Here is a 24,083-nt window from a genome sequence, read left to right on the forward strand (position 1 = left end):
GCTCGCGTAGAGATATCAAGATCGTCGTTGGGGACATGAACGGAAGGATAGACTTATATAAGCCGGTTATCGGCCCGCACAGCCTGCTATGCACCAACTTCGCAGCTTCCCGCGGATTAGCAGTCCAAAGTCCCTTCTTACCTCGACCAACGTACAGCAAAACAAATTGACCACGTTCTCAACGACGGCCCGTTCTTCTCAGACATTACAAACGTACGCACCAATCACGGTGATGATCGGACATGACCACTTCGATACAAAAAACTACAAAACCCTGATAACCGGTAGTCCTCTACGGAAGTCCTTTTGATATTTTCGAACAGAAGGTGCCTATCGGCGAACAGAAGGTGACTATCTACGGTGGAGCACAAGCAGATGACGGATAATGGCTACAGCGCATGAACCATGAGCTACAAGCGCTGCTTGGAGAGAACCCCATTGCACACCTGGCGGAAGACATTAGGTTGCGGTGGGCCGGTCACATCGTAAGAATGCCGGACGACAACCATGTGAAATCACTTCTCTTCAGCAACCCTACCGGCACAAGAAATTAAGGGGCGCAGCGTGCATGATGGCTCGACCAGATCGAAAGAGACTTGCGAGTGATGAGACGTCTGGGGAACTGGTGAAACACAGCCCAAAGCCGAGTAAACTGGCGACTACTTGATACAGCACGAGTTACTACAGCTCTCGTCTGACTGGTAAAGTGAGTAAGAGAGCAAGGGTTGAGAATCGATCCTGGGTGCAGAACTAGTTCTTAGCCAATGAATGACGACATCTCAATTTGTGTGGATTTTGATGCTCTGATAAGTAGTATGGAATGTATATATATATATATATATATATATATATATATATATATATTGAATACAATCGTTCTCTGGGAAGTTCTAGGGGGGGCTAAACACGTTCCAGGGGGGGCTTCAGCCCCCCCTAGCCCCCCCGTAGTTGCGCCCATGATATATATATATATATATATATATATATATATATATATATATATATATATATATATATATATATATATATATATATATATATATATATATATATATATATATATATATATATATATATATATATATATATATATATATATATATATATATATATATATATATATATATATATATATATATATATATATATATATATATATATATATATATATAGTGTCTATACTCAGGACCTGTTAATCGGTGTCCGTTACACGGAACCAATATAATATATAATTTTGCATTGCCGTTATCCGTTTTGATGTTGACAGTTTCCTTAACGGTGAGTGTCTTGTCATTTCTCTAATATACAGGTTCCCTACATCACTGGCACTGGCACCCGCAAAATGGGCAGTTTACCCTTATCTTACGTTGATTCGGGCAAACCGGCTAAATGTTGACTGCAATTATTAGTAGCATATCAGACAGTTTTGAGCAATTTCTCAAGGTTTTCACATGGTATGTGATATTCTAAGTGATATTTAATACATTAACTGTGTCCCAAAGCAAAGTGAAGCAAACTGTGACAGCAGAAAAAGTAGTTTTGGGACAAACGGTACAGAAATAGATGTTCGTAACGCTTGAAGGCTACCATGCCATTCCCTTGGAAATACGTGATTCAGGAAAAAATTCGCTCACGCAAGCAAAAGTGTGTAGATTCATTTTGAGAAAGTCTGCGCAAATATAAGGAGATTCTGACAAAAATCTGCAGAAACTATTAAAAATCTGCAAATAACTGCGAATCAATAAAAATCTGCACACGGCCTCTAAAAATTTGCGTTTTGCAGACAAATCTGGTGTCCCTGGTTCTCGCCTTAGTTTTTCGCTTATACGTACCAGAGTATGTTTATAATAAGAGTCCCGCAAAGATGAAACCAAAGGAACCAAATCAGTGTCAAACGAGGGTACCAATCGAGCAATGTAAATAAACAAGGTGATAATGTTGGGAGTGGATGAAAAGTGTTGTAATTGAGCGTAATAAAAAATATGTGTTTTTCCGAAATTTTACTTACACATTTTAATCCAACATTAAACCTGTACACTGGTTCACTTAAACATAACAAAACATCACTGGTGTAATCTTTCAAAACTGTGTACCTTGTGCAGAATCGAAAAATGATATTCGCTTATGCATGGGGAAAAACATACCTGTATAGTTCTTGGCAACAAACGGCACTAAAACTGTGTTGCCGAAAACGATAGATTTTCTCCTTCGCGCGACTCTATATACACATAGACTCTGATACGTACACTCTGAAAAAAAAAATTCACGTAAAATTTACCGGGGAAAGTGGATGATTCTCATCCACCTTCTATTCACGTATTAACCTTTTGCTGATTCCACGAAAGCCGATCATGTGTCAGTGTGTTAGTGTCACCTTCGGCATCAATCATCTACGTGTTGGTCAGGTAATTATAGACTATCTCACCGAATTTCTATAACCTCACTTTTCCGACAGCTAGTGGTAACTTTATTTACATTTTGGATTTTGTGCATTTTTCTGATGGAGCAATTGTGTGCGTAGTGGAAATGCTGCTCAATTTATAATTGTTCCTAGTGTACTGGCACCTTACGCACAACATTTAAAGGGAATTTTGGTCACAATTGAAATGATCTGCTGTAATTGAGAACAAAATTGCATCACCCAAGGGTAAACAAAGTTACCAGTAGCTGTCAAACTCAGGTGTGTGACGTCACCGTGCGATGGTCTATAACCTGATTTTCACGTACCTTTTTACGTAATACAGTCGTCGTTCGCCAACTGCAACATGTTTACATTGCAGTTATCGAATGCCGTTCGATAACTGCAACACTTGACACATGCCAAAATTTAGAGGGGGGTCCATCACTACCATTTTTGTTTTCAATGATGTCGAAATGTATTTTTTAAATGGAATAGTGGCAAAAAATAGCAGAAAACTAAAATAGGCAAGCTTTTTGATTAATCAATTTGATATTCATATTTCCGCATCATAATTTAATTTAATGTAACTACTTTACATAACCAATATGTAGGCGAAGATAAAGTTCATCACTACAGAAGATCATTTTACGAGAAGTTTCTGAGCTCAATTCATGAATGAAATTTTGACAGAAAGCTCGGAACCGCTGACATAACGCAAGTAAAAGCAACATCAATGTCAGCAGGATCCGTGACACCTATCAGTTCCTAAAATGGTCTATTTAACGCTAGGTCACAAAATATTGTTTGTGATCTACTATGCACTGCCTCGCTGAGTAGTGAAAGCTAGCCAAACAATTCACAAGGAATATTTTTTTTCTCTTATAATAATTACGGAAAGTGAACCACATAACATGGTGATCTTGCTTCATTGATTAAGGGGTTATATACCTTTTAAGCTTTAAAAAAACCGAAAAAAAATTTATTGCATTATCTTCAAATACAACATTTTGAGGACATTTTCACAAATTTTCATAAAGATCTGAGCAAAAGGAAGAAAGTTAGAGCGATTTGCAGGGCGCCTCGCCACGGCCGCAAAAGCTAAACTTGAAAATTTACACGCGATTATCTCGGAAGTGTTTTCCAAAAAATGACTTTGCCGTGATTCTGATTGCGGGAACACTACTGAACCGATTTATTTCATCTTTTTTCTTTAATTTTCGTTATTAATTTTGCCGGTCCTTGAACGATAACTTTTTGAAACATCCCAAGTAACAATTATTGTTACCTAAACATTTATTCGATCACTTTTATTAGGCTACAGTTGAACAATAACCGAAATGGAAAATAAAAAACTTCTGTTCAATGGTTGTTCAGTTGAATTTGTAGAAATTATCCGACACACAGTTGTTTAGGAGCGGCGAAGAGGGTTTTGAACAACAACAGTAGAATATTGTATTCAACACTTGTTAAACCAGCGTTGAACAGATGCACCAGTAAACATTTATTAGGCTACTGTTCTGTATGTGTACGACCTGTCGAATAAAATATTTATTATTCATCTGTTAAACCATTGCTCGACTGTTGTGATGCTCTAGTTAAACGCGTGTTTAAACATAGTGTTTGCTAACGTTTGTTTCGCGCATTGGAACATACTCATGCAGCTTACACGGGTGCAGGGGTGGAATAAGCCATGAATACGCTATCATCTCTTATCCAGAGTCTATGTGTATATAGAGTCGCGCAAAGAGAAAATCTATCGTTTCGGCAACACAGTTTTTGTGCAGTTTGTTGCCAAGAACTATACAGTTCTGTTTTTCACCATGCATAAGCGAATATCATTTTTTGAAATTCTCCACAAGGTACACAGTTTTGAAAGATTACACCGGTGATGTTTTGTTAAATTTAAGTGAACCAGTGTACAGGTTTAATGTTGGATTAAAATGTGTAAGTAAAATTTCGGAAAAACACATATTCTTTATTACGCTCAATTACAACACTTTTCATCCACTCCCAACATTATCACCTTGTTTATTTACATTACTCGATTGGTACCCTCGTTTGACACTGATTTGGTTCCTTTGGTTTCATCTTTGCGGGACTCTTATTATAAACATAGACTCTGCTCTTATCGACAATGCACATTTATAACAGGTAGGTTATAAGTTTCCAGCAACACTGCGTTATAATCAGAAAGCAACCAGGGATGCCACATATACAGATTTTTCTGTATTTTACAGATTTTTGAACTAAAAAAGCAATACAGAATCTGTATTACAGAATTACAGATTATTGTCAAAAATACAGATTTTACAGATTTTTTTTTGTTATACCGACGAACTGAAATCAATTTCATGGTTGGAATTCGATTACACGATTGTCAAAGTTTTGTAAAAAAACATCAGGATTATGTTGATATCTATGCAGAAGAAGTGGAATGAGACTTGGACGCAGCGCGAAAACTAACGTTTAGAAATATCTGTCGGGATTTCTATGCAAAGATCGCGAAACAAATTGCAAAGAGGTGCGATTTCACCGATCCAGTTGTAAAAACGGCAGTAATAAGTAATCTTAAATCGTTCGTAAAATTGGTCAATTCCCCAAATTTGTATCAGCAACTGACCGACAAGGGCTGAATAACGAATATCGCACGTTTAAAACAAACTTTTTGATCGGAAGATTCATTGAAACAAATGACTTAACTAGGTCTGATATGTTGGACACCCTTAGGCGGGATGGTAAATTTATGTTTCCGTTACAGATCATTTGTTTGATTTTTCTAAATAAATCCACATTCTTCGACTTGGTTAGAACACATACGTTCAATAACAAGTTCAAAGTCAGAAATTGCATAACCCCTGAGCTAATGATCTCAATTTTAAAAGCTCACAGCTAACGTTGCAGACGAAGGAGAAGGAAACTTTAAAAAATAAATTTAAAAACCTGTTTGTTTCTTAGTTTGCTCGATACAGATTTTTAATACAGATTTTTTGGCCCGATATACAGATGTACAGATATTTTTGAAGAAAAATACAGATATAAATGTGGCAACCCTGAAAGCAACCTGGTTGTATTTTTTATATAACGGTCAGATGTCAGATTCAGCCAAACAGAAACAGCAGTCAGGTCCTAGGACAAGACGTGACAGCTGGTCACCGTTACATTCAACCAATTTGAACCGGCTGCTGATTGGCTGAATTCGATAACGCAATCGCAACGTAGAAAATACAACGAGGTTACTTTTCACTGTAAAGCAGTGATGCTGGAGAGTCATAATTTAGCTATTATAATTGTTCATAAATAATGATGCAAAAGTGTGCAAGGTACATGATATTACCGAGTAATGTATTTCGCTGTTATAACTTTAAAAATGCATTGGTTAATCGTTTATTACTATTTCGGTTGAAGTCCAAGAACCTTAGGAAGAAAAAAATTGGGTACCAAGAAACTTAGGAAGAAAAAATTTGATAATAGAAGTATGCTTTATTGAACATAAAATAATAAATAAGAATTGAGTATTATTCGCCTATATATTGCAATTTTAATTTGTTTTATTTTCATTGACCTGCAGAAGTTGTTAAAAATAATCATTCTGGCATCAACGGTATGGAACGTTCAAAAAAATTTCGACGGGGATGACGGCCGTTACGAAAAGAAAAATAAGAAGCCAGCTGTCGCGTCTTGTCTTGGGTCAGGTCAGGTCGAATTTGGTTCCGTGTAACGGACACCGATTAACAGGTCCTGAGTATAGACACTATATATATATATATATATATATATATATATATATATATATATATATATATATATATATATATATATATATATATATATATATATATATATATATATATATATATATATATATATATATATATATATATATATATATAGTGTCTATACTCAGGACCTGTTAATCGGTGTCCGTTACACGGAACCAAATTCGACCTGACCCAAGACAAGACGCGACAGCTGGCTTCTTATTTTTCTTTTCGTAACGGCCGTCATCCCCGTCGAAATTTTTTTGAACGTTCCATACCGTTGATGCCAGAATGATTATTTTTAACAACTTCTGCAGGTCAATGAAAATAAAACAAATTAAAATTGCAATATATAGGCGAATAATACTCAATTCTTATTTATTATTTTATGTTCAATAAAGCATACTTCTATTATCAAATTTTTTCTTCCTAAGTTTCTTGGTACCCAATTTTTTTCTTCCTAAGGTTCTTGGACTTCAACCGAAATAGTAATAAACGATTAATCAATGCATTTTTAAAGTTATAACAGCGAAATACATTACTCGGTAATATCATGTACCTTGCACACTTTTGCATCATTATTTATGAACAATTATAATAGCTAAATTATGACTCTCCAGCATCACTGCTTTACAGTGAAAAGTAACCTCGTTGTATTTTCTACGTTGCGATTGCGTTATCGAATTCAGCCAATCAGCAGCCGGTTCAAATTGGTTGAATGTAACGGTGACCAGCTGTCACGTCTTGTCCTAGGACCTGACTGCTGTTTCTGTTTGGCTGAATCTGACATCTGACCGTTATATAAAAAATACAACCAGGTTGCTTTCAGGGTTGCCACATTTATATCTGTATTTTTCTTCAAAAATATCTGTACATCTGTATATCGGGCCAAAAAATCTGTATTAAAAATCTGTATCGAGCAAACTAAGAAACAAACAGGTTTTTAAATTTATTTTTTAAAGTTTCCTTCTCCTTCGTCTGCAACGCTAGCTGTGAGCTTTTAAAATTGAGATCATTAGCTCAGGGGTTATGCAATTTCTGACTTTGAACTTGTTATTGAACGTATGTGTTCTAACCAAGTCGAAGAATGTGGATTTATTTAGAAAAATCAAACAAATGATCTGTAACGGAAACATAAATTTACCATCCCGCCTAAGGGTGTCCAACATATCAGACCTAGTTAAGTCATTTGTTTCAATGAATCTTCCGATCAAAAAGTTTGTTTTAAACGTGCGATATTCGTTATTCAGCCCTTGTCGGTCAGTTGCTGATACAAATTTGGGGAATTGACCAATTTTACGAACGATTTAAGATTACTTATTACTGCCGTTTTTACAACTGGATCGGTGAAATCGCACCTCTTTGAAATTTGTTTCGCGATCTTTGCATAGAAATCCCGACAGATATTTCTAAACGTTAGTTTTCGCGCTGCGTCCAAGTCTCATTCCACTTCTTCTGCATAGATATCAACATAATCCTGATGTTTTTTTACAAAACTTTGACAATCGTGTAATCGAATTCCAACCATGAAATTGATTTCAGTTCGTCGGTATAACAAAAAAAAATCTGTAAAATCTGTATTTTTGACAATAATCTGTAATTCTGTAATACAGATTCTGTATTGCTTTTTTAGTTCAAAAATCTGTAAAATACAGAAAAATCTGTATATGTGGCATCCCTGGTTGCTTTCTGATTATAACGCAGTGTTGCTGGAAACTTATAACCTACCTGTTATAAATGTGCATTGTCGATAAGAGCAGAGTCTATGTTTATAATAAGAGTCCCGCAAAGATGAAACCAAAGGAACCAAATCAGTGTCAAACGAGGGTACCAATCGAGTAATGTAAATAAACAAGGTGATAATGTTGGGAGTGGATGAAAAGTGTTGTAATTGAGCGTAATAAAGAATATGTGTTTTTCCGAAATTTTACTTACACATTTTAATCCAACATTAAACCTGTACACTGGTTCACTTAAATTTAACAAAACATCACCGGTGTAATCTTTCAAAACTGTGTACCTTGTGGAGAATTTCAAAAAATGATATTCGCTTATGCATGGTGAAAAACAGAACTGTATAGTTCTTGGCAACAAACTGCACAAAAACTGTGTTGCCGAAACGATAGATTTTCTCTTTGCGCGACTCTATATACACATAGACTCTGGATAAGAGATGATAGCGTATTCATGGCTTATTCCACCCCTGCACCCGTGTAAGCTGCATGAGTATGTTCCAATGCGCGAAACAAACGTTAGCAAACACTATGTTTAAACACGCGTTTAACTAGAGCATCACAACAGTCGAGCAATGGTTTAACAGATGAATAATAAATATTTTATTCGACAGGTCGTACACATACAGAACAGTAGCCTAATAAATGTTTACTGGTGCATCTGTTCAACGCTGGTTTAACAAGTGTTGAATACAATATTCTACTGTTGTTGTTCAAAACCCTCTTCGCCGCTCCTAAACAACTGTGTGTCGGATAATTTCTACAAATTCAACTGAACAACCATTGAACAGAAGTTTTTTATTTTCCATTTCGGTTATTGTTCAACTGTAGCCTAATAAAAGTGATCGAATAAATGTTTAGGTAACAATAATTGTTACTTGGGATGTTTCAAAAAGTTATCGTTCAAGGACCGGCAAAATTAATAACGAAAATTAAAGAAAAAAGATGAAATAAATCGGTTCAGTAGTGTTCCCGCAATCAGAATCACGGCAAAGTCATTTTTTGGAAAACACTTCCGAGATAATCGCGTGTAAATTTTCAAGTTTAGCTTTTGCGGCCGTGGCGAGGCGCCCTGCAAATCGCTCTAACTTTCTTCCTTTTGCTCAGATCTTTATGAAAATTTGTGAAAATGTCCTCAAAATGTTGTATTTGAAGATAATGCAATAAATTTTTTTTCGGTTTTTTTAAAGCTTAAAAGGTATATAACCCCTTAATCAATGAAGCAAGATCACCATGTTATGTGGTTCACTTTCCGTAATTATTATAAGAGAAAAAAAATATTCCTTGTGAATTGTTTGGCTAGCTTTCACTACTCAGCGAGGCAGTGCATAGTAGATCACAAACAATATTTTGTGACCTAGCGTTAAATAGACCATTTTAGGAACTGATAGGTGTCACGGATCCTGCTGACATTGATGTTGCTTTTACTTGCGTTATGTCAGCGGTTCCGAGCTTTCTGTCAAAATTTCATTCATGAATTGAGCTCAGAAACTTCTCGTAAAATGATCTTCTGTAGTGATGAACTTTATCTTCGCCTACATATTGGTTATGTAAAGTAGTTACATTAAATTAAATTATGATGCGGAAATATGAATATCAAATTGATTAATCAAAAAGCTTGCCTATTTTAGTTTTCTGCTATTTTTTGCCACTATTCCATTTAAAAAATACATTTCGACATCATTGAAAACAAAAATGGTAGTGATGGACCCCCCTCTAAATTTTGGCATGTGTCAAGTGTTGCAGTTATCGAACGGCATTCGATAACTGCAATGTAAACATGTTGCAGTTGGCGAACGACGACTGTATTACGTAAAAAGGTACGTGAAAATCAGGTTATAGACCATCGCACGGTGACGTCACACACCTGAGTTTGACAGCTACTGGTAACTTTGTTTACCCTTGGGTGATGCAATTTTGTTCTCAATTACAGCAGATCATTTTAATTGTGACCAAAATTCCCTTTAAATGTTGTGCGTAAGGTGCCAGTACACTAGGAACAATTATAAATTGAGCAGCATTTCCACTACGCACACAATTGCTCCATCAGAAAAATGCACAAAATCCAAAATGTAAATAAAGTTACCACTAGCTGTCGGAAAAGTGAGGTTATAGAAATTCGGTGAGATAGTCTATAATTACCTGACCAACACGTAGATGATTGATGCCGAAGGTGACACTAACACACTGACACATGATCGGCTTTCGTGGAATCAGCAAAAGGTTAATACGTGAATAGAAGGTGGATGAGAATCATCCACTTTCCCCGGTAAATTTTACGTGAATTTTTTTTTTTCAGAGTGTACGTATCAGAGTCTATGTGTATATAGAGTCGCGCGAAGAGAAAATCTATCGTTTCGGCAACACAGTTTTAGTGCCGTTTGTTGCCAAGAACTATACAGGTATGTTTTTCCCCATGCATAAGCGAATATCATTTTTCGAAATTCTGCACAAGGTACACAGTTTTGAAAGATTACACCAGTGATGTTTTGTTATGTTTAAGTGAACCAGTGTACAGGTTTAATGTTGGATTAAAATGTGTAAGTAAAATTTCGGAAAAACACATATTTTTTATTACGCTCAATTACAACACTTTTCATCCACTCCCAACATTATCACCTTGTTTATTTACATTGCTCGATTGGTACCCTCGTTTGACACTGATTTGGTTCCTTTGGTTTCATCTTTGCGGGACTCTTATTATAAACATACTCTGGTACGTATAAGCGAAAAACTAAGGCGAGAACCAGGGACACCAGATTTGTCTGCAAAACGCAAATTTTTAGAGGCCGTGTGCAGATTTTTATTGATTCGCAGTTATTTGCAGATTTTTAATAGTTTCTGCAGATTTTTGTCAGAATCTCCTTATATTTGCGCAGACTTTCTCAAAATGAATCTACACACTTTTGCTTGCGTGAGCGAATTTTTTCCTGAATCACGTATTTCCAAGGGAATGGCATGGTAGCCTTCAAGCGTTACGAACATCTATTTCTGTACCGTTTGTCCCAAAACTACTTTTTCTGCTGTCACAGTTTGCTTCACTTTGCTTTGGGACACAGTTAATGTATTAAATATCACTTAGAATATCACATACCATGTGAAAACCTTGAGAAATTGCTCAAAACTGTCTGATATGCTACTAATAATTGCAGTCAACATTTAGCCGGTTTGCCCGAATCAACGTAAGATAAGGGTAAACTGCCCATTTTGCGGGTGCCAGTGCCAGTGATGTAGGGAACCTGTATATTAGAGAAATGACAAGACACTCACCGTTAAGGAAACTGTCAACATCAAAACGGATAACGGCAATGCAAAATTATACAGTTCGCCCGTTTTGATGTTGACAGTTGCCTTAACGGTGAGTGTCTCGGCGTCTCTCTGGTGTATAGGCTGACTACAGTTATGTTGGTAACGCGCACGCTCGTAAATAATAACTCATGAACTGAGCAACTCTGACTCAGTTTAGAACGATGTTCGTAGACGTCAAAAAATGAGTAGAAGTCCTTTTTGATTTTGTGTAACTTTGACTCACTTTTTGGGTTCCCTTCATATAACTTAGTTCTGAGTAACGTCGCATATAACGACGTCCATTTTGAAAGATGATGACGATGTGCTTCAGTTTGTGACATATGTTTTTTAATTGTGTGCGCCTCAGAAGGCATTATAACTGTTTACTTATATTACAAGGTAATTATTGATGAACATGTGGTGTCGTTTATTGGCCGTGGCGGATTTCTAGCCAGTAATGAAACTGAACTGTACCCAAAAAACGAGTAATGTCGTACTCAAATTTGGAGTAATAATGACTCATTTTAAAGACGCCTAGTGTTACTCAGTTTTGAGTATTTGTGGAGTTACTCAATTTAAAAGTTGTTCCACTTTTTACGAAAATGCGTCAAATGTTACTCATTTTAGAGTTATTATTTACGAGCGTGCGTCAAATGTATGGTAGCTGACAGCGATGCCATTCCCGTGCATTAGAGTGCCTGTAAATATATAGACTGGCGACACTGTCAAAATTGGAATAAGGCAATCCACGGGTGACGTTTCTTTGCTTGTACGTTTGTTATTGTTGCTGTTTTTCAAGCTGCAAAACCAAAACATGACCAAAACAGAAATCTTTTAATGTCGGCTATAATATCAAAAATGATTTTTTATTGTTGTATTTAGGATTGGCACTCGCGATACTAGCTACCGATCGCATAACATTTCTTTTTCACGCTTCTGGATCCGGATTGCATCCAAGTTGAGACCGATCGAACATTCATAAAACTGTCATAAGTTGAAAACAGACTGAAATCAGCTGATCGCAACTGTCTCATGAATTGCCTTATGAAAATTATGTGTCAGTGTAATTCCAATTGAGCAAACAACCTGTTAAACACGTGTGAGGAGAAGAGAAAGGATGTTCAGTGTTACCAGCGTTACTTTGGATGATACGGCGCCACTCTAGTTATATATAGGCACTCTACCGTGTATATTTCAGATTTCAAGCAGATGCTTTTGGGTTTTCGAGTAGCTGCAGACATTTTTAAAAAACATCTGGCATCTCTGGCCAAACAAAATCATAAAATATAAAGCACGATCAAGCAACCGTTGACATTTTGACCGGTTTGATCAGTTAAGTCCGTTTAATATTTTGATTGGATTTTCTTGATTAGTTTGGTTATTCGTATTTTTCTTAAGAAAAACGTAAGTCACGTTACGCCTTATTGCGAGTTGATTTATATGATACGCTGGAACGCAAGATGCAAGCATAAGCCATGGATAAACAGCGATCTCATATATTCATAAATGAAATTGAAAACAAGGAAGAAATAGCAAACGTTATTATCAGTGAATTACGTGAACATGGAATAAAATATAGAAAAGAAAAGCGGATAAAAGTAGGGCAGGTATGAAAGTTCATCAATTTATCATACTTTACAAACAATAATATATTTTGTTCAAAGGAAAAAAACCGCTGTAAAAAAATTTTCAATGTACCTCTGCACACTTTAGAGCTAACTGATGTTATCCTTGCCAATGGATATGTCGCACAAATCCCTGCGTTTGTATCAAATGCTTGTCAACGTGTTCTTGAACAAATAAAAACAGAAGGGTTATTTAGGAAAGCCGGCTCAGCGAAAAGGCAACAAGAAATCAAAGTAATTTTTTTTCTTTATCTAATGCCATTATAACAGTTGGTTTATTTTGCAGGCTAGTATTGAATCGGGGAAGGCTTTAGGCAAATCATATCATGTAATAGACATCGCAAATATATTGAAAACGTTTTTTCGTGACCTCCCGGAACCGCTGTTACCTACAGGAAGTTTTCAAGAGGCATTGATTCGTTGTCTTCTATCCGGTGAACATAAAGTATACAATCTGTTAATAACCTGTTTGCTCCTTCCACCGATAACTATCAACACACTAGCTTTCTTCATGCAATTCTTGCACACTGTTACACTTCACTCAAGTTGTAACAAGATGACGGCAGAAAATTTGGCTATTATTTTTACCCCAAATCTGATGCCAATTGCAGAGATGATCCAACAACGGTTATCGAGCCACGTTAAAGTTATTCAACTGTTGATAGAAAACTCTCATAACATCGGTGTTGTTCCTGAAACTGTGTTCGATAAAATTAATGAATCTGTCAATATTGCTCGTTCAACTGTAGACAGTTTGGTAGCGTGCAATGTAACGGAGAAAAAGAAAAAAAAGCGACGGAGTGGATCAATTACTCGTATATTTCATGGCATTAAAAAAATAGTTGGTGCCGTTGGTTCTTCCGAAAACTTAGATAATCCTGATGAACTCCTTGACAAAACGAATGCTACTCCATGCCTCAGTAAATCATCCAAGAAGCGCAAAGTTGCAGATGGCATGCCATTCAGCGCCAAGAAAAAGTAAGTACCTGCTTTATTTAATACTTGATTATGAAATGTTCAATAGTTCAAAAAATGAACAGGAAATCTCAGTCGTGTAGAAACTAACACAAAGTAAAGCAAAACCTATATTCAAGGAATGAATAGCAAACCTTTATTTTATCTGTATTTTATTTATTTAGAAAACGCGTCAAGCGTCCAGCGTCATTCGTACTCAAATCCCAATCAACGGTACTTTGTTGTGTTCAAGGTAGTTGTATTTACACTAAAGAATTCTCATATCTAACACCCTCACACTATGATGATTTAAGATCGCCCCGCTAACGATTCATCAACATCTGAAATGAGAAAATATTTGACAAGGTCACTTATTTAAAAATTCGTCCCTCTGCGTCTCTTAGTCTCCAGAATCTTTGCGTAAACCAGCTCACTAATAATCTCTTGTCGTTGTTCAAGGGCGCAGATTGATGAATTGGATCACCTGGTGCCTCAGCGTTGTCATCGTTTTTCAAAGATTATCTGGTCATATTATGTGTCACATCCTATATAGTAACGAAAGACTGACTATCGTTGTCGTTCATAGTAGGCATTTGGCTAGCATGCAACCTATGCAATGTTGCGATGTTTTATCGATCTTTTTGCTGGAACCAAATTGGTAACATTCATCTGTGTTCTAGGGACAACTACCACTGCTGTTTTTTCATTGTTCTGGAGTTCACGTGCATCTTTTTTCATTTAGTTTAGATGCTGATCAATCTACCGCTCCCCAAAAATCCTTAGAATAACAGTCCAAGAAGTTTGGATTACTATAATCACGAACTATCACCCTATCACCTTCCCGAAACACTTCATTTCTGCTACCATTATAGTTCTTTTTCTGCGATTGCCATTTACCTAATATATTTTATGCCCCGTTTGTTCTTCGGTGGACTGGTTAACTGTTGTAGTACAGTTGGGATTCCTAGTTCTAAAAACTTCTTTCGACTCCTCAGTCGCTCTGTTCTAAAGGAGAAAGACTACACGTTCAACCTAGATGTATAAGGCCCTGGCCATAGTGGGCTCGAACAGCGGCGCGAACCGATTCGCCCTGCCGGAGGGTAATGTACAGTCATAAGTAGGGCCAAGGCCTGGGCCTAAGTCAAAAGCGAGTTCAGTTGAAATAAATATCTCTACCTATTAGCACTCGTTTTTTAGATTCACTAGTAAACTACATCCAAAACCATTTTTTGTGAACTTCACGATTAACATTTGGTCCATACAATCATTTGGTCCATACAACCGGATGATGGTTTTTGAGTATTTGCAGTGAAATTCCGGTTAACACGCGAAACATTTTGAATTCCACCGTGTGGAAAAGTACTGGCACAGTTACCAAACGACGTGTCGTACAGTGCTGCTCGTGCGCGTAAAATGTTCAATCGCGGTCGGTCTTGCACGAACTTTCCATGAGTGAGGAACTTCTCGACGCTTTAACTGGTGTATCATCTAGTAACTATGTATCAGTGCTAGACTAAAAGCAAGAACAGAAGCGCAAAGAAATTGCAAAAAAGTTAGAGCGGCTTCTTGATCTGCGTGATTTGGCAAAAGAAAAAACGTATCGGACCCGTGAAGGTTTGAAGCAAGCTGTCTGAGGTCAGTGTTCATTGATTGAATTTACAACTTGATACACTACACCAGCGTAATGACGATATGCAAAAAACTTATTTGGAAATTTGTGACATCGTTTCTAAAGATCAGCGGAAAATTGGTACTCATTTGAGTGCATGTTTAAGACGATAATGAACAGGTACCCAAATGAATCTCCGGCCACCAAGCTTTACCACTTGAAAAACTTTCTGGTATACGATGCAGTTGGCAAGATCGACTAGGACGCGATCAATAACAATGATCATGAATCAGCATGGAAGATGTTAGAAAATACTTATGAAAATGAAAGGATCATATTAGATACGCATATAGATGCTTTGCTTAACCTACCCAAAATGACGAGTGGGAACGGCAATGAATCGCCACAATTGGTTGTAGACGGACTTTCCGAAACGATTCTTGTCAACGTAATAGCCAAACGCTTGGTCAAGAAAACAAGGAAATTGTGGAAATCACAGATTTCAGAAGAAGAGCTGCCTGCTTACAGTGATCTGGTTGACGGAAGCGTAGTCGTATACTGCAAAAATGTAGGAATATACCGAATCGCGTCCTGCCAATGCACCAAAGCAGAAAGCCAAATTCGAGCAGAAAACCACTCAAGGCAGGAACGCCGTCGAAACAAACCAAGGAATCATGTATCTGCTGCAACGGTGATCATCAGACTTATAAGTGTGACATTTAGAGAGCTCACAATAAAGTCAGGCAAGCCGGTCTGTGCTTCAATTGTCTGCGGCGTGGCCATCGGACAACACATGTAGAACGTACAGGTGAAAGCATCATAGTCTTTTGCACGATCCTAAGGTTAAGGAAAGTACACCAGCTACATAAAATGCAGCTACATCGAGTTCAACTATGTAAGAACAACGGGAAATCGCAGTGCAAACGCAATCATCTGTACAAAATCATTTATGCTGAAACAGCAATTGCTGCTTTCGACGGCATAGGTACTTGTTCAAGATTCCAGTAGCAAGAATATAATATGTCGTGCCTTATTGAATTCCGGGTCTGACTGCAACCTCATCTGCGAGTCGCTAACGAGAAAGCTTAACGTCGCTGTGGAAAATGGTAACATACCAATCAGCGGTGTTAATAACGCTGAAACTGCAGTTAAGTATAAGCTACGTATGTACTAAGATCAGCTCACGCGTTAATGCATTTAACGCTCTTCTAGATTTTTTGGTTGTGCCGACGCACTGTGGGGCCAAACCCAGAAAAGCTGAGACAAAACTCGAAATAAATTCAGTTTTCATGCCTCATTTTATTTTGTTTTTGTAGCAGACACGCTACCGACTGGAAATGCGAAAAATTAGCTTTGAAAAATGATTTAAAAATGGATAAAAAAATAATGTCATGTATTTTTAATTAAGGCATAACTGCACCATAAAACCCTATCAAATTTCATTGTAATCGGATTTTTAGTTTAGAGGTTATGTATCAAAATGTAAAAATCATGAAACATCATTATCTCAGAAACTAACTAACCGATTTGAACAAAATTGGTTTCAAATGAACGGGCTACCTTAAAACCCTTAACTTTTGAATTTTATAAAGATTGAAAGTTATGGAAAGAAACGTGTTCTGGAGACTGTTTAATCTCACTCATGTTTCTCAGACATGGCTGGACCGATTTTCATAAAATCAGTGTCAAATTTACGCGAACAATGAACCAATCACATGCGAGCATTCCTAGCACAGACGACATATTCTCTGTATCAATATCCAAAAAAAAAAAAAATTAACAGGGTCTCCCCGTCCTAAAAGGTCAACTTATACAGTAAGGTCGCTTTTTACGCGTTTTTTTTACGCGAGTTGCTTTCCTCCATTACTCAACAACGGTACAAGATATCGACCTCATTTCAATCACGTTTCCCGTTTCCGGCTGCGAGTGATCATATATCAGTTTTCAAAACAATTCACAATTTTTAGTGTAAATACTCAAAATTTGAAATATTGAATGTTTGCCTCTAGAATAATAATGACCAATCAAACGAGGTTTTAACGTTTTAGGACGGTTTTCTTTGTTATATTTGCAACTCAAAATAGTCGTTTTTTACGCGGACCCATAAAAATTTGGAACGCATCCTCCGCGTAAAAAACGACCTTAGTGTATTCACTTCCATGAACCTAGACTAATTTGATGTCTCGAAGGTAAAGGTTTTTCGAAAAGTTTGAAACAACCCCTTTTCTTTAACAATTTCTAAACCTGCTGCTAGAGCGAATAGAAACTGATGTCTTGAAAGAAAATGCTGGTAAAAGCAACAGTACCGTAGGGTATATGTGGAGCAGAGCGCCGCTAGTTTCTCGTCGTCTATCATTGCAGCGGACACGACTTCTATTCGCATGCAATCAAAACTGCAATGCTGCTACTGATGGTGATTAAAAGTTTATCTCATGAATATGACTACTTTGAAAACCATAAATTAATCAACAAGAATTGAACAATTTTGCAACGGTTATAAGTTATTTTTATTTATTTTTTATCTTTGATATTCACCATTACCAGTGTTACTGATATTCGCTTCTCATACGCACTCATCTAAGCTAGTTCGGAAAAGCTCTCTTTGTATCTGTTCTTGAGCGAACCGAACAATGCCTTCGTTTTGAATCACCGCATGCTGTTTATAAGCAGAGAATGTTCGTGTTCTCTGCTATTCCGTTTTGCTCGTGGTATTTCACTCTTCCCGAAGCCATCGTCCGCAAGGAGTGGAATCGACGAGCATTCATGTATTCCGCTTAGTTAAAAATTCGTAGTGAATGCAACTGGCCGTAGCAATGAGCCCGCCGAGTGGTTTCAGTACAGGCTTCGAAATGGTCACGGTAGAACCACTTTTCACTGCGATAATCGTCTTCTTCTTCCTCTGACGCTACCAAGGCTCGCTGTCTTAATACATTCTTAAACAAACATGTCAAATGAGTATCGCCATCATGACGTTATTTTCCTCAAACGTATTTTGACATTTTTTCTAGAAATGAGAATTACGCACGTTGAGTGCGTGTATTCTGGAAACTATTTATATCATTGATCTTGTAATAATATTTCTCAACATAAATGAACGAAGTAGACAGAAATAGGCCGAAATAACATCGCTAAACGATTGACAGTAACACCCTAGGGATTATCGAAAAAATGCCCACGGACCATTATTTCATCTTTACGGACAGTCTCAGTTCCATTGAGGCTCTCCGATCGATGAAAGATGTTAAGCACTCTCCGTATTTCCTGGGGAAAATACGGGAACATCTGAGTGCTTTATCCGAAAAATCTACTCAGATTACCTTAGCGTGGGTCCCTTCTCACTGCTCGATACCGGGTAATGAGAAAGCGGACTCTTTGGCTAAGGTGGGCGCAACAAACGGTGATATTTATGAAAGACCAATTGCCTTTAATGAATTTTTCGCACTTGTACGTCAGAATACGATCATCAGTTGGCAAAATGCTTGGACCAGAGGGGAATTGGGAAGGTGGTTACATTCCATAATCCCCAAAGTATCGACGAACCCGTGGTTCAAGGGGTTGGATGTAGGTCGGGATTTCATTTGCGTGATGTCCCGGCTTATGTCCAATCACTATAGATTTGACGCGCTCCTCCGTCGTGTTGGGCTCGGGGAAAGTGGTATCTGTGCCTGTGGTGAAGGTTATCACGACATAGAGCATGTGGTTTGGTCATGCCCTGTACACCGTGACGCCAGGTCTAAATTAATAGCTTCCCTGCAGGCCGAGGGTAGACAGCCGGCTGTTCCTGTTCGTGATGTCTTGGCGAGCCGTGACCTATCCTACATGTCCCTTATATACGTTTTCCTGAAATCCATCCACGCCCCAGTCTAGTCCCGTTCCCCTCCGTCTACACCCAACAAAACGACAAGAACACGTTTGAACCTTAAGCACAAAACCAGCAACCAGACCCCGCACAACAGAACCAGGACCCAAGGACTACGAGCCTCTGTCCCAACTCACGACATCGTGGCTCAGCAGAACGAATCCATACATGCCATTCGACGATTATCAGACGACCATTGAACAACAAAACACTGATTGGAAATCCCATGCTAGTTTTAAGTTAGACTTAATTTCAGCTCGTAGTCGGCAGCGAGGATAAAAAATTTGCTTTAGTTTTTAAGTCATCAGATATAATTGGCGCCGTCAAACATTAAATTGTATTTGTGCCGTGTCAAATAAATGTTATGTGAAGAAAAAAAAAAAAAAACGATTGACAGTGTGCACCTCTTTGATACGCGAGTGTCGTTTGACTATCCTTTTCTTTCTTTGAGCTGAGCGGCGATGGTTTGGTCATTTTACATTTACGAGCGAAAGCCGACTGTGACGCACGCTAAGGAAGCGAGATCAAATGAAAATGGTGACCGTTTGCAAGCCTGTTTCAGTAAAAATTTCTGGATGCGGTTGAAGAAGGAAATCAATGAAAACAAATACCGTTGCTTGATTGATTTAGACTCTGAAAGATCGTTTGTTTATATGGGGATGGTGAACGAATTTAAAATGCATGGGACTTTCAGAAATAAATTCAATGTTCCCGAAATAAACGAACTTACGCTAAAACTTATGCAAGGACGTTCGTAAAATGTTGCGCATGCCCTCGCACATCTCATCTTCCCGAAAAACGGAACACATGTTATTTAACATTCTACGTGTTACAGAATGTTATATCATGTATAAATCACTTGTACATTGCATCTGCTACCTATTACATGTCACACGTTATCACGGGTGGACGAAGACTGATTTGAGCTGCAGGCGAAAACTGAATTTGGCGCCCCCCTTCGTTTTTTCGTTTACAGTTAGCTTTTTTTTACGCGGAGGAAACGTACCTCGAAAAAAAACGTGTAGAAAAACCGCGGTAATTCACAAATCCGCGTAAAGTAAACCATCAAAAAAGGTTAAAAAAAAATCCAAGACGCTCTACGACCAGTATTTAAAATTGTCGGGATTTTTTTTAAGTCTTACTCATTAAATACTCAGAAGTTTTTGGTTCCCAACCCGCGTAATTCGAAAACCCGTGATTTTTTTTTTTGAATTAGCACGGTATCGCGTAAAAATAACCGCGTTAATTCGAAAAGCATTTATTCAAAAAACCGCGTTAATTCAAAAATCCTTTTTTTTCGATGCCAAATGTCTTAAAAATACTTAAAACGTCGAGAACTAGTGTTATCTCGAAAAAATATTTTTGCCAAAAATCGACCTTCTGGGACGTTTTTTGGGCAACCGAGGGCTTAATATGGAATATTCTAAAACTGGCTTCTGGTCATTTGCGAAAATCGTTCCAAACCAGATGTAAATTATTTTAATGTACATTAGGTATTTTAAATTTTGTTTATTAGGGTGGTTTGTAAGTAACCAAAGTAAAAATGTAACCAATCGAAGAACAGCGTGCTAGAAAGTACTTTTTTATCTGTACAAATTTTTCACATTTTTAAACTTCGCTATAGTTTAGAAAGCTAATCAATTAAATTGTATTAAATATATCCTAATATTTTATAAAAGTGTAAATATAAAATATGTAATGTTTGTTTGAAAAACCAAGCGTCAATAAGCAAGCAAGACAGATTTCTTGTGTACAAATCACGACAGTACAAAATTTTGGTAATTTTTGCCTTTCTCCTAGAATGGTATAGCAATCACTTGCAAAACCAAAGGGCCGAATGGCATATATCACTCGACTCAGCTCGACGAACTGAGCATTTTCTGTATGTATGTGTGTGTGTATGTGTGTGTATGTGCAGATTTTTCTTCTCACTCACTTTTCTCAGAGATGGCTGGACCGATTTTCATGAAATTGCAAATGAAAGGTCTAGTTGCCCCATAAGACCCTATTCAATTTAATTGTAATCGGATTTTTAGTTCAGAGGTTATGTAACAAAATGTAAAAATCATGAAACATCATTATCTCGAAAACTACACAACCGATTTGAACAAAATTAATTTCAAATGAACGGGCTACCTGAAATACCCTTAACTTTTGAATTTCATAAAGATTGAACTTGTGGTTCAAAAATTATGACAAGAAACGTGTTTTGAAGACTGTTTAATCTCACTCATGTTTCTCAGAGATGGCTGAACCGATTTTTATAAAATCAGTGTCAAATGGAAGGTCTAGTTGCCTCATAAGACCCTATTGATTTGTTTTGCAATCAGACTATTACTTTGCCTGTTATGTTTAAAAATGTGAAATCCAGCTATGAAAAGGAACATATTCCGAAGACTACTTGGACTCACTCACTTTTCTCAGAGATGGCTGACCCGATTTCCACAAAATTAGTGTCAACTAATAAGTCTAGCTGCCTCGTAACACCCTATTGAAATTACTGTAATCGGACTGTAACTTCGTCTGTAAAGTACCGAAATGTGAAAATCAGAAAACTTCATTATCTCAGTAACTACAAAACCGATTTGATCAATATTATTATGAGATGAGCGGGCTAGTTAAGGATTAACTTATGAATTATGATTGAACACGTGGTTTCAAAGTTTGGCTGCCCTATACGTTCCCGTTTCATTTGATTATAATCGAACTTAGGCAACCGTTATGTATAAAATTGTTAATAAAACAACGAAAGTCTATTATCTTAAAAATTACATGACTTATTTAAACATAACTAGTGTCATACGAACGAGTCATCTCTCAAACTTACAAATAACAAACTTCATAACAATTTGATATGTGGCTCAAAAGTTATGGAAAGAAAAGAAATTCAAAGACTATTTAAAACTATACCTGCTTTGATCGATATATGTGGCATCAACATAAATTAAATGTGGCATTGTACTATTTGAACGTTCCAAATTCATTGATTCCTTGCGTTCAAGTGTTCAAAGTCTGCAAATGCACGACGAATTGGCCATAGGATATGATCAAAGTCAAATAACAAACGTTTGAAATGGTTGGTTTTATCGAAATGACAACATCCTCGACTTTTGGCTTCTGTACATCGCCTTAAATCTGAATACATTCATATTGGGTGGTATTCGGTCATTTTCAGCAAATTTTCTGGCATCAATCTGACACCGGAAATACTCATATTGGGAGGTATTTAGTTATTTTGGTTGTTTTCCACAAACTAAAAGTGGTCGTCTTTAAATTCAAATGGTGTCAAGGGTCAATGTTTGGTTTCTATGCATCATCTCGATTACGGAAATATCCATATTGAGTATTATTTGGTCATTTTCGACTGTTTCCTAGAAGTTGCCATTTAGCGATGCGAAATGGTGCCTGAGGTCAATTGTTAGCTCATTGCATTATTCTGGTTCCAGAGATACTCATATTGGATGGTATTTGGTTATTTTAGGCTGTTTTTCACAAACCGGAAGTCGCCATCTTGGATTTCAAAACGGTATTTAAGATAATTTCTGGCCTCTGAGCGTCATTCTGGTTGAAGAAACACCCATATTGGGTGTAATTCGATCATTTTCGGCTGTTTCCCAGGAACCGGAAGTCGCCAACCTGAGGTCCAAAATGAGGTCTGTGATCGATTTCAGCTGCTGTGTATCATTCTAGATCCGGAGATACTCATGTTAGACGGGTATCGGCCATTTTTAGCTGTTTTCCAAAAACCACAAGTTGCCATCCTACAATTCATAATGGTGTCTGTAGTCGATTTGTGGCTCCAGTGCATTAAGATTCCGGAAATACCCATATTGGGTGATATTTGGTCGTTTGCCGCTGTTTTTCCGAAACCGGAAGTCGCCATCTTAAAATTCGAAATGGTATCTGTGGTCCATTTTAGCTCCTCCTCCTAATTATTTATCCGGATATTAAATTGGGTGGAAATCGGCCATTTTTGGCTGTTTTCCAGAAACCGGAAGTTGTTATCTTACAATGCAAAATGTTGCCTAATTTAGATTATGGAACATATTTGTTACCACTAAAAACATTCACCTGCCAAATATGGTTCCATTTAGTTGATTAGTTCGCGAGATGTGCAGAAATTTGTGCAGAAACATGTGCTTCTGGAAGAGGGAAGGGCGTCGAACCAATATGGACATATTTGTTACCCTTTAAAACATCCACATGCCAAATTCGGTTTCATTTGCTTGGTTTGTTCTTGAGTTGTGCAGAAATGTATGTTTCATTTGTATTGGACCCCTCCCTTCCAGAAAAGGGAGGGGTCTCAAACTATCATAGGAACCTTTATCGGGACCAAAAACCCCTTCATACAAATTTTCACGTCGATCGGTTCGGTAGTTTTCGAACCTATATGGATCAAACAGACAGACAGACCGGACTACATTTTTATATGTATAGATTACAACATCAATATCTAAGAACCTAAAGAGTGAATATACATTTATTGGATTGAAGCGTTCATGTAAATTTATTTTTACAAATAAAAGTTTGAATGAGAAAGGCTGGGTCTGACCGCTAGGTGGATTAATTTTTTTTTTACCTTCAGTCAGCTATCCCTGCGCCGTAAAATTGTCCTTCCTGGGTTTTATTTTCCACTTCTTCCTTTTTGTCATCTGATGTATGGCTGCGCCTAGCCTCTTTCGCGATGTCGGACATGCGATGCTTAGCGACTTTGACACAGTTGGCGCCCGATCCGCAAAACTCAAACTTGTCACTCACATTTAAGTACTTTTGAATATAACTCACAGTTTAAAAGTATAGAAAACTCAAACAAAGAATGTACACAACGAGAACGGCTGATCGACTAAACAAAGGGA

General features: G+C 37.3%; 1 protein-coding gene across 1 annotated transcript in view; it reads left to right on the top strand.

The window, feature by feature from the left end:
- Positions 1-11,945: 11,945 nt before the first annotated feature.
- The window catches only part of LOC129717797 (uncharacterized), a 47,260-nt gene continuing 35,122 nt past the window's right edge, over positions 11,946-24,083 (top strand). The window contains exons 1-3 of the mRNA XM_055667971.1: positions 11,946-12,787; positions 12,845-13,039; positions 13,092-13,783. Of these exons, the coding sequence (XP_055523946.1) occupies positions 12,656-12,787; positions 12,845-13,039; positions 13,092-13,783 (1,019 nt within the window). The 5' untranslated portion in view covers positions 11,946-12,655. The remainder of the gene's footprint in view (positions 12,788-12,844; positions 13,040-13,091; positions 13,784-24,083) is intronic.

This window comes from Wyeomyia smithii, chromosome 1 (assembly GCF_029784165.1).
Source record: "Wyeomyia smithii strain HCP4-BCI-WySm-NY-G18 chromosome 1, ASM2978416v1, whole genome shotgun sequence".
Classification (NCBI taxonomy): Eukaryota; Metazoa; Arthropoda; class Insecta; order Diptera; family Culicidae; genus Wyeomyia; species Wyeomyia smithii.